Source organism: Platichthys flesus, chromosome 18, assembly GCF_949316205.1.
Source record: "Platichthys flesus chromosome 18, fPlaFle2.1, whole genome shotgun sequence".
NCBI classification, from domain to species: Eukaryota; Metazoa; Chordata; class Actinopteri; order Pleuronectiformes; family Pleuronectidae; genus Platichthys; species Platichthys flesus.
In genome coordinates, this window is record NC_084962.1 from 1127686 (window position 1) to 1140212 (window position 12527).

At 41.1% G+C, this 12527-nt stretch overlaps 1 protein-coding gene across 1 annotated transcript; it reads left to right on the forward strand.

Moving 5' to 3' along the window:
- The first annotated feature begins 830 nt into the window (after positions 1-830).
- zfp36l1b (zinc finger protein 36, C3H type-like 1b) lies at positions 831-11171 on the forward strand. The gene is made up of 2 exons (XM_062410770.1): positions 831-1015; positions 6554-11171. The coding sequence occupies exons 1-2, from the start codon at positions 962-964 to the stop codon at positions 7571-7573; spliced, it is 1074 nt and encodes a 357-aa protein (XP_062266754.1). The 5' UTR covers positions 831-961; the 3' UTR covers positions 7574-11171.
- Positions 11172-12527: the final 1356 nt, after the last annotated feature.

Here is a 12527-nt window from a genome sequence, read left to right on the forward strand (position 1 = left end):
GTGTTTTAGGTAAATCATAAGCCACTCTGTAGAAATAATCTACATTTTCACATTCCTCATCATTACACTCTTTTGTACTGGTACTCCTTTAAGTATTCTGGTGCCTTTCCCTGTCTCGTAGGATATCTCTTTTCTCCCTATTCTCTCTGAGTCCTATCTCTTTGGGTCGGACCTGCCTCAGCAGTATCCTCAACTTTGGACTCTTTACTTTCCTAAGGCTGTCCCTGACCCTGGTTGACTATCTTCGGTGGTGTGTCTCCATAACTCTCAATGTCTTTCCCCATGTAACAATCTGTCTGAGACTGGTTATCTGCGTTACCTTTGGTGATGAATTTCACCAGCCTACAAGGATCCCCTTTTCACTTCTAGATTCCAGCGTTTTCTTATCCTGCTTATATACGTAGCATTCAGAACGCTCGCACACACACACGCACACACACACACACACACACACACACACACACACACACACACACACACACACACACACACACACACACACACAGAGTTCTCCAGAGCGGCTGGTTTCAGACCCCTGTGTGGAATCGAATTCGTATGGTGTATTGGAAGTTTTTGTGTCTGCTGTGGCAGCAGTGTCCATCACTTTTAGCTGTCCTCCGGAAACACTTCCGTCGTCTTTTCTTCTCTATTTGCAGCGCGTTTCACTATCTTCATCTTCATGCAAGGAAAAGGAAGATGTTTTCATTTGAAAGTGTCTTCTGAAATGTTTCCTCTGATCAGACTCTGCCCCTGCTGGACGCACCAGACTGGGGCAGGTGCGTCCAGCAGGGGCGCTGTGTGCCCCAGGCTGCACAGTGGGCCCGCCCACCCCGCAGCCATGGCCGTCGCCTGCTGAAAACCAAGTGCGCAGGAGAACGACGCGTCAGAAGGGGGCTCTTCACGGAGCAGTAAACAACAACTACCGAAGTGAAACAGCAGCTCTTATCCTTCACCAGCCAACATGACAGCAACTGTTATATATCCTTTCCTGGAATACGGAGAAGTCGCTAGCAAGGTAAATGACGCATCGCCGGGAGCTGGCCGACAGACGGTCTTTTCGGCTCCAAACATGCTAACATTAGCCTAGCCACTTTTCTTGCTGCAAGTTTGACTTGAAGTTTTTCAGGCACGTAACTCGGGTCACCCGCTTGGTGGTCGACTCCTCATGGTACACGCCATTCATCCACTCAGAGGTTTTATATAATGTCTTTTGAATTTAGTCTTTGCACTGGTGGTTAACAGGCGAGTGTTAGTTGGCGTCATCTGGGAGGTGATGTGAGCGTGGCGCACACTGAAGCAGTCAGCGATTAAAACGTTAGACGGGTCTCCATGACTTGTTACGTGATTCGAACTTTGCACCAAACAGTGTGCAATCGAACAGCTACAGATCCCCTTAGCTGTTTCTAGTTAACTTGTGGTGGCTCGTCCGTGTCTGTCTGGATATACACTCAGTTAAAACTGTGTCACCGGAGGTAAAAAGTTGCAGCACATGGCTTTGTTTGTCCCAAGTTAGTTCTAGGTGAATGAGCTGCGAGTCCTCTGCTGCAGCGGTGAGACTTTCCCCATGAGCTGTTGAGATGCAACTTTTATGTGATAGTGTGAAACGGACAATGAGGACCAGCTATCTGTGTTAACAGCCAATATAACAACGAACAACTTCAGGTGGAGGAGGAAAATGTCCCCTTCAAAAGAATTTCAATTTAATATTTTGAAATCTCAAATAAGACATGTCAATGTATTAAAATAGTAATTGAGATAAAATAATGAGCTGCAAAGCTAGTCACAAGCAGCTTTGAGTTTAAGAGTTTGTAAATTTATGTTTTCACCTGGTTACTTTAATAAAGATGCTGAGAAGCACCAGTAGGGAGCCAAAGTGGCATATATTGCCACTTTGGCAAACTGCAGGCAGCAGAGAGCAGACTGTGGCATGCTCCTGCCGCACAGCGCTAAAGCCAGCAGCGAGCCATCAGTGTAATATTAATCTAATAGCGACACAATGGTCACAATAGTGTTACCTACAAGTTATATTATTAGAATATAACTAAATGGTTTCAAGTCAGTGTGGGTCAGATGGAATACTGATATAAATATTTGGACCACAACATTGATTGTGCAATACCATCGTAACCGTTATAAATCAATAGCCTTGTTTTATTAAAAAGTAAGACATAATAGACATATCAGCAGCTGCCTTCATTTAAGGTGAACAGTATTGCAGCCAATTCCAATACAAAGGAAGTAAATGGTGACCACAAACACACATAAAATGGCTCCATACTGCTCTAGATGTGTCATCCAAGTGTCTGAATGCTCCAACATTCAAATTCGACTTGATGACATCATTTAAACCATGTTTTTAGCCTCAATGTCTGCAGTTGTCTATCTTGTAGTTACCCCTGCAGTCATGCAGCTATCGCGAGCTCTCGCAATACTCACCAGTGTTCTCGCGAGAACTTGCAGTAGCTGCAGTTACCCCTCCATCGGCAGAGGGGTTAGTAGATAATGTATGAATTCTCATTTATTAGTGAATTATCCCTTTTTAAAAAGATGAGTGTTTGAACCAAACGGGGACACAGGGCAGTCACACGAGAGGAAACTTTGTCGACTAGGCTTTAAATCACAGGCGGCCTACCGCTGCAAATTGAATACTGCCAGTTTCAGGATCAGGGCAGAAGCACCTTTGGCCCGGTCACAATTTACCATGCCAGAGTATCCTGTTGAATTGACCTAACTCCGCCCTGGCCTACACTACCTTTTTTCCATGTAAAGACAAACATTAATCAGATGTTATTAGGACCCGTACAGTACTTGCAGTGGGGCGGCTGTGGCGTAGTGTGGTCGTCCTCCAACCTGAAGGTCGGCGGTTCGATCCCCAGTCTAACCAATCTGCATGCCGAAGTGTCCACGGTCAAGATGCTGAACCCTGAATGGCCCCCCATAGAATAACAAATTGCTGCGATTAGATGCACTGTATGAATGTGTGTGTGAATGTAAAACTGTACTGTAAAGCCCTTTGAGTGGGCATCAAGACTAGAAAAAGCGCTATATAAATACAAAAACATTTACCATTACTTTGTGTCTGTTTGATTCAATCTTGAGGCACGCATTTTAAACACATTGGAAAAGAAGAATAATGCACACTCACTTCACCTGCCACATGCAACACGAGACACAAACAGCCAGGACATCAGTTTTAAAGTGATCGAAACGATCAAGATTCTTGATTTGGCCCCATCGATTAATCCCTAAATAAATGTATCATCTGTTTGAGTAGAGTGACAGAGACACACACACAGGTTGTAGACAGGAGAGAAGTTCTTCTGGCAGATTATGTTTTAACTTCAATGTGGAAGAAGTAGCGTTTCAATTAACAATAATATTGATTCAGAAGATTATTTTAAAGATCAGCTCTACGTGTGAATTGAAAAGATCTGGACCTATGCTCTGAACAACAGAAAAATGGGCCACTTTGAGATTTACCGTTACTGTGTATTCATTATAGGGATTTATCCAACCAAAAACGTTGCCAGTAAAATCAGATTTGGCTGTTCATTAAGATTATTCTAGTCACACTAAAATGTCCTCAGAAGTAGCTGCCTATTTGGCAGATGATGTGGACCTTTACTCTCAGGTGGAGTTTTACATTTCATAGTTATCAGTTCTGGTTCTTATGGAAAAACGTTTCTGGATTCTGGGGGGAAGCCGAATATGTGGAAGCGCTGAGGCTCAAGGGTAGCATTAAAACACATCTTATATCAATCTGCATGGAATTCACACACTACACAATTAATTATGTAAAGATAAGGTCTTTACATACAATGATTTCCAAAAGGAGAGTTACCAAAAAAAAAAAATCTGTGTTAGGGCTCGGCGGAATATTGACTTATTACAATCTATTTCAAAGGAAAGCAATACCGTTTACGTTGATGTAAAGCATTCCCCTTATTTGTGTCTCTCCTGAGGCGTAGGGGGGGGGGGTCTGTCTCTCTCTTACTCCACGTAACCTTGCTCCCTCTTCCCCTCTGTGTTAACGTCCTGCAACATGGATGGGGTCAAGGTACCAGTAGGCACAACTTACTAAGACCTGGTTTATTAAAACAAAAACCGTGATGTGACCGATGAAATAGAAAAAAGTGTTAAAAGAAAAAGATTATAACTGATGTGTCTGTGATCATGCAAGCTATCATTCGTGCTCCATCGTTTGACCAGCCATCCATACATTTTGAGTCCCCCATTTAGACCTCTGTGGTACATGTTGAAACGGCTCACAGTTGCTGTCGAGAACAACTTTATGACTCATTTGTCTCACTCTCTTAAAAGTGTAGCAGTATTAGAGACCTACCTGAAAAGAAGCTACGAAAACGTTAGTCTTTGAACAAACAATACAATTTAAATTAATTATAAGTCTGCTTTAGCTGGGGCTGGGCGATATGGTAAAAAACCTCTTGTATATATCACTATAGGAATCCAATCAGCACCTCTATACTGAGACGCATTGCTCTGTGCAGATCAACAAGTGACAGTGCTCCTCTGACATCTTTTATAATCACTAACACTTAGAACGGTTCTTTATAGAAACCGGATGAATTCATATTTATTAGTACTGTCAAACGATTAAAATATATAATCGCATTTAGTTCATAGTTAACTAAAAATTAATCACAATTAATCACACATTTTTATCTACTCTAAATGTCCCTTCATTGATTTGTTTTCCATAATTTTTTTTTTTTTTTCATTTTAATGCTCTTAACATGGAAAAGTGGATTTGCTTGCTTTATGCAAATGTTTTATTTTATTGAAAAACAAAATTGTTTTTAACAGGGTGTTACAAAATAAAATAGTGCAGTTAAACCATGGCTTAATATTTTCTTTTTTTTGAGTTTGCTGTGAACATAGCAGTCAGGCCTCTTATTTCAGAAACAATGAACCGTAACAGTTAGGTTACCAATAAAAGCTAAGCCTACTACTTCTTTGCTTTCAGCCAGCTACTCAAACAGACAAGCAACAAAATAACAAAAAAACAAAATATGAAGTGTCGGCTTACTTTGAAATAAATTAAACACAGAACTTTGTAGGGCTATTTGAGTCCTACTCATATTTATGGAACATGTATGAAATAAGAAGTCCCCTATTTTTAAATAAATAAAAACATATTGCTGCAGCCTAATAGCTTAAACATATATATTTTAGTTGGCGAAATATTAAAACAAAAAGCGAGAGCAGGTCAGACTGGAGGCGACCACAGATACTGAAGCTCGGTAGAAACCAACTGCAGCTTCTGCTCTAATCAAGAAGCTGACGCGCTGATCTGTGAGCAGCTGAGACCAGAGAAACTCTGTGTTCTCACGGTTTCCATAGTTAAGAAGCAGTCAGTCATTGAGCGGATGCTTCACGTGAACGAGCTCTGATCTCACTGTGTCTCTCTGAGCGAGTGAGCGGTGGGGGGGGGGATGGAGCCTCCGGACCGGTGCGCTGTCTGGGAGCAAACACACACACTCGACCGCTCCTGGTACTTCATGACGGCCTGATACGATGATGTTTTAAAAAATTCTTGTGACTTAGTCAACCACCAACATGAGTTCTATAGACCATATCTTATATTTCTATCGAGGATAATTATGTTTGTTTTATCACCCTTTTTATTCTGGATTAGTAGAGACAAATTACCTAATTTTGGAAAAAAAAGATTGTATTATGTTCATGTGAAGTGTAAAACGGGTTCCCAGTATCTCATAGAGATAAAAACACCCACTTAACATGGAGTTATACATTTTTTAGAAATGTCAACCTGTAAGTCGCACAAATTTAACTTGAAGTGCTTAAAACTCTATTTACTCTGATACTGCCAGATTCTTTAAAAGAAGTTAGCTTCCAGTATAAAATAAATGTTCTGTACATTTTGAGTAATAGTCTGAGGCTAAAGTACTTTCTAGAGGATACATTTCAGTTTATTCATTCTGATTTTATTGTGGGATTAAAACGTAAATCACGTAAAAAGTAATCGTGACCCATCTAACTTTTTAATCTGTGACTGGTCAGTGTGCGCCACGCTCGCAACACTTCCAAGATGACGCTAACTAACACTCGCCAGTTAACCACCAGTGCAAAGGCTAAATTCCAAAGACATACTATAAAATATCTATTAAAACTCTTCCATGAGTAGTTTATGAGACTTATACTTTTCTCCTTAGGGCTTCTTTACCTACTTGTACAATACTAAATAAATTAGTTTAATTTATTATATTATTAACAGTCTTTTTTTAATAAAATATCGATTTGTGTATCGCTATTCAGCATAACTAGTTAGGATTTTTGGTGCATATTGCCAAGCTATTATCAGTATTTAAAATGTAAAGCTCTTTGGTCCCAAACCTGCTTGTGAGAACGTTGACTGCTTTCCGATTGCTTTACCCAGAGGTTCTGTTCAAATGAATAGACTGCTCAGAAAGGATTCGTAAACGCATCACACACTAGTCACTGACTATTTATATTACCATGGTGGAAACTATTAATATTACCATGCACTTACTTAACTTTCTTCCCTTTACAGGACAATAAGATGTTCAAATACAGCAACAACAATAGTCTTGGTGGAAATCCGCTGACGCCTGCCACATGCTCCAGTGCCAACCACTCGTGCAACCCCATTGAGCTTCTGCTGGACAGGAAGGTGGTGGAGGCCCCCTCTCCAGTAGGCCTTTTCCAGCGCCGTCACTCAGTCAGCCTCCCCAGTACGAAGTTCATTCAGAATCAGTTTGTCAACAGCCATAAAATGGATCCCTCAGTGTTGCTCGGTAACAGCTGCAGTGTCAACAACAAGGAGAACCATTTTCGTGAGCGCTCTTACTCAGAGTTAGGGGACAGGCTGCGGCCAGGTAATCAAGTGTGTGTGGGGGTAATTAGCCAAGTCAACCCTAGCCGTTATAAAACAGAGTTGTGCCGACCCTTTGAGGAGAACGGCTCCTGCAAGTACGGAGATAAGTGCCAATTTGCCCATGGCTTGCATGAGCTGCGCAGCCTCAGCCGTCACCCAAAGTATAAGACTGATCTGTGCCGCACCTTCCACACAATTGGTTTCTGCCCATACGGCCCTCGCTGCCATTTTATTCACAATGCAGAGGAGCGCCGTGGGCCCCCTCCCCTCTCTGTCTTCAACAAGATGGTGCGCCCTCGGCTGCAACACAGCTTCAGCTTCGCTGGCTTCCCCAGCTCAGGCGGCCTGGATGATAACCCCACCTCAGGCACTCCTACACCAGTGTTCTCCACTGAAGACCTGACGGCGTTGCAGAGCAAGCCTTTCACCTACTCAAGCCAGGAGCTTACCAGCCTCTTTGGCCATAGCTTGGAGCACCCACTTCCATGCAAGCATCAAGGTCTGGTCCCCTCTTCCCCAACCACTCCTTGCTGTTTTCAACCCACATCAGAGAGCCCCTCCATTCCCCCAGATTCTCTGTCTGACCAAGAGGGGTACCAGAGCAGCATGGGCAGCCAGAGTGGCTCTGAGTCCCCCCTCCTGGATGCCTCTCGTCGTCTCCCCATCTTCAGCAGGCTTTCAATCTCTGATGATTAAGGTGGACCCCGGCATTGTTTGACCTGAGGGAGAGCAGGAGGGAAGGAGACGATTGAGACCATCAACTTCAATAACTCTGAACGTACAGGCCCTGCATTGGAGGCCATGATTAAGTAAATGTGAATGATTTTGAGAAGAAGCTCAGAGGTCACACTATAAAGTAGGTTAATGACTTGTTGGTGCAGTCAGAGTGGCAGTTGGGGCAGTTTGTGTGTTCATTGTCCAGTGGAGGGTTATTACCTGTGCTGCAATCTTTACACCTCCAGGCTAATCATAGCTCAGTGTTCAACTTTTAAATGATAGTTACCAAAAAGTGAACAGGAGAATGTTTCTTAATTAGACTTCTCTTCTAGTTGTGTCCAGCTTCCTGTTCCTTGCCATGTAATTGTTTATTTTGTGAGGCCGACTTGGATTATGTGTTTCACTGAGCTGGTGGTCAGTAATTTTTTCTAGGGGTTGTGAGTGCACAAATATTTTGAACAGGATTCAATAGAAATTCTGAAGTCAAAGCTTGAATTAAAGGGGAGTTTCACTCAAATTAAAAGAAATATTCTTTCACTTCCCTTTATTAACTTGTATAGTCAAGCTTTTCCTCTTCCAGTCTCTTAAGATTTCAGCCTACATACAAAAACATTGACTGTCAGTGGAATTTAGTTTATATTTAATGAGTTCAAATAGATTTGCTTTAGATCAACATCAGCATATCTGAACTAGTATCTCTGGATCACCCACAGAAAACACTGGGGGCTGTTTTCTCAGTCTTTCTGTAAAAGTATTTCTATTGACTGCTGTTGTCACTGAAGTCTGTCTGGAAAAATACAAGACTTTGGCTAGGGAGAAGGTAAGAAAGATAATGTCTTTTCTTTGGTAGTTAGGGTGACCTATTAGCCATTGCCAGGTTCCTGCTATTAATTTGTACTTCAGAGTCTTTAGAGTTCAAACTCTGCTACAAAGTTAATATCATTAAACCCTAAATAGTTCAGCTGCTTATCCTTTTCAATCCCAGACCTTTCCAAACCCCCTCAGATCAATTCTGTGTCTGAGGTGATATGTTAGACAGCTGTCTGAAATCAGGTGAACCTGAACTCTTCTGTTGATTCCACCATATTCAATTATTATGATTATTAATATTATGGTCATGTTTGTTTCTCAGAGTCTTTAGTGTTGGGGCTCTGGTCATCACTGCTTATTTATCAAAATGTATTTATTGCTGATCTTAAGCATTTTTTTTATTATGTATTTATCTGGTTAATTAAACTATAGAATATATATTTTCTTCTGTTAAATTATGATCTTCCGTATTAATCACAGGATGACTGTTTATTTTTATTCAGAGTTAATATATCATTCTGCAATGACGTTTTTTGTAACACTTGATTTATTTTGAACGTGAGTTTTAATTTATAACACAAAGGTTTAGCATTTGTATTTATTTTGAGTTCCTTCCACATGCACCATCAGTTCGAAGTTCTTTTTGGCAATCTGAAAGCACGGATGCATTGGAAGTGGCAAAGTTAATGCCCCGCTGCAAGCTGTATGCCTAACTACAAACTTTATCTATTCATTATAGGGGTAGAAATATTTTGCTGCCATTATCAATTTCAAGTGAAGAGAGAAGCCAACATGGTAATTGCTAACTAATTGAATAACAAGGATAGAGTCATAGTTTCTGATGGTCTGGACTAAGTATGAATGCACTTAGGGTGCGGATGGTGTTGGTTTGACAGGGTTTTTCCAGCCAACATTCACAATATGTGCCTCTATCACAGCTGCCAGATACCGTGTGTGTAAAAGATGGAGCGATCTTACTTTCTGACACGCTGTTAATAGGTTGTGTGAGAGTTAATACCTTAGGTGTAGTGTTAGGGGCTGGAGAATGCATTCTCAATGAGCGTCTGAACAGCTAATGTGAGTGTGAGTGAGTGTGTGTGTGTGTGTGTTGTTCTACTGGCTCTGTGTCTGATACCTGCACTCTGGATTAGGATTTGTGTTCAGTGAGGTAACTTCAGGTTTAACCCTTGGTAAATCGTCATGGTAATTTATGCTGCCCAGCTACTTTGAGATAACGGGTCAGCATTTATATAAGCGTAGCATGACCAATCAGTTCTCTTGGAAAATTTAGTCACTACAAATAGTGTTTTCAAGAAACTTTTTATTTATTTGACACGTAGGACTGCAGGTGAAAGTATAAGACTTAAAACCGTAAAACGCATCCTGTGAATAGATTTAAGCAAACACATTAACTTAATGGAATACAAAAATGTACTTAGACAGATCTGCTGAGGCTGTAGTGATGAACAATATTAACCTACACAGTCACACAGTCTTGTTTGTCTTCTTGCTACTGCTGTTTTCCCCCTTCAATATCTTAACACACAGGGTGTATTTTTGTCAGATTACCTAATGGCTCTGAGGTATTAAATTCACTGACAGTATATAAATTTATATACTGATATATAAATGATTTTAAGGGCTATCAGCCTCATTTGGAAATTGCACCAAGAAGTATGGGGATATATGTTGTGAACAATATAATAAGTGGTTTTAACTCCCTCCTATGATAAGTATACCACAGGAAAACGATTTTCTAAGAGAATCGGCACAACCAATTTTGAACATTAGGATATTCAGAAATGAAGGTATTTGTATTGATCTACGGAAGTTGATTGAATTCACAGTGAGTCATACACTTGGAATATTGGAACAGAACTAGTGTGTACATATCCCTTTACCATCTTCTCTCTGCACTCAGCAAAATTCTTAATGTCAAGATGGGAGTGTTGACCACCGTTTACAATTAATCCAGGCCTCTTATCTCTCACCCTGCAGCAGTTGTGGGTACAACTAGCATATCTATCCTTTAGATTGGTTCTGGAATAGTCTCGTCGTCATACTATGGTGAATTCTCATTTGATTATCAGCCACTTATACTGACAAAACATTTTTTGGTTGTTTTGAAAGGCTGAGATAGCACATCTGTTCCACAGTATCACACATAGTTCATGATGATCAGGATTATGTAAAGCTTATTTTTGACCACTTTTTCAGTGAAGTGCCTATAAACACATTCCAGGTTCGCCAAATCTTGTGCCTTCATATTTTTCTCTGACACGTGAAATGCAACTGTTGAATGTATTCTACAGCAGATTTTGCTGTCACCACAGTAATTTCTCAGTTTATGGTTTATTTTGTAATGAGAGATTGCAGTTACAACCAATAAAGTCTTCATACTGAATATGTGAGTTGATCTTTGAAGCTGTTGAACTTGTACATTTTACCATTATTCCCACACTATACATTATCTCTGCTTATGCATACTATTTCTGCTTGTGTAACTGTCAAGATGACATCAGGGCCACACATCTGAGACTGCTGGTCTCCCCCCATCAAGACCTCAAAGAAGCCTTCAGCGTGTCTTATCCCCTGGGATTTTCCTATTCATTCAGTTCAGACACATAGCTCGCATACACACACAAAGTTCACACACTCAGCTATAGACTCGAAACACATCTCCTCACTGCAACTGTTTCTTAATGCACTTCACATGCTGTATGATTGTCTGACCTTCCATGCAAGGAATAAAGTTTACTTAAAAGACTATGATGCTCTGATCTCTTTATTTCAGAAGTCTCACCAGGTCAAATTTCCATCACACTAACATTCATTTTTTTTATTCAGCTTGCTGTTTTGCACTGTCTCTCATCTTGGTCAGGATCCTTTGGCTTCCGTTTTTACACTGGCTACATAAGGTAGTCTGATAGACTTCTATTGTTCTCTGCAGTGTTCAAAGTCAAAACAGGAATCGTATTACATTACATTTCATTTAGCTGACACTTTTATCCAAAGCAACTTACAATAAGTGCATAAAACCCTGAGGGTACAGACCCAGGACAACAAGAATCAAGAAAGTACAATTTCTTCAAAATAACAAAGTCCTATAAGTAAGTGCTACTAAATTGTTAGTATTTTTTTTTATTATTCAAGGTATAGTCAGAGCTGTGTTTTTAGTTTTCGGCGGAAGATGCCTAAACTTTCTGATGTACGGATGTCGATGGGGAGCTCATTCCACCATTTAGTAGCCAGGACAGCAAACAGTCGTGATTTTGATGAGTGTTTAGCTCGCAGTGAGGGAGCAACAAGCCGATTGGCCGAAGCAGAGCGGAGTGAACGAACTGGGGTGTAGGATGAGAGCAGGGAGAGAGCAGAGCCTGAGACACCCAGGTCCTGAAGGGAGGAAATAAGGATCTGGTGGTTCACTGTGTCAAATGCAGCAGAGAGGTCTAGAAGGATAAGGTCAGAGGAGAGAAAAGCAGCTCTAGCAGTGTGAAGTTGCTCAGAGACAGCAAGGAGGGCAGTCTCAGTTGAGTGACCTGCCTTCAAACCAGATTGGTGAGGGTCAAGAAGGTTATTGTGATTAAGATAGGAGGAGAGTTGAATAAAGATAGCGCGCTCTAGAGTTTTGGAAACAAAGGGAAGAAGAGAGACAGGTCTGTAATTATTTACTTCAGACGGATCGAGGATGAGTTTCTTCAGGAGAGGATTTACTCTTGCCTCCTTCAGAGAATTAGGGAAACAGCCAGTTGACAGGGAAATGTTGATAAGATGGGTGAGAAAAGGAAGAAGGTTAGGAGCGATAGACTTGAGAATGTGAGAGGGGAAGGGGGCAGGTGGTCGGGCGGGTGAAGGTTAGAACTTGATGGGGGGGTGAAAGAGGAAAGCGAAGGTGATGAAGATGAAGTTGATGGAAGTGTATTTATAGAGGGAGGATCAGAAAATGAAGAGCGTATGTCATCTATCTTTTTTGTGAAGTAGTTGACGAAGTGGCTTGTTGGGAAGATAGAGGTGGTTGGAAAAGATGGAGAAGAGTTTTTTGGGGTTAGAAAATGAGGATTGAATTGCAGTTCGGTAAAAAGTGCTTTTGGCTGTGGAAATAGAGGCAGAGAAAGAGGAGAGA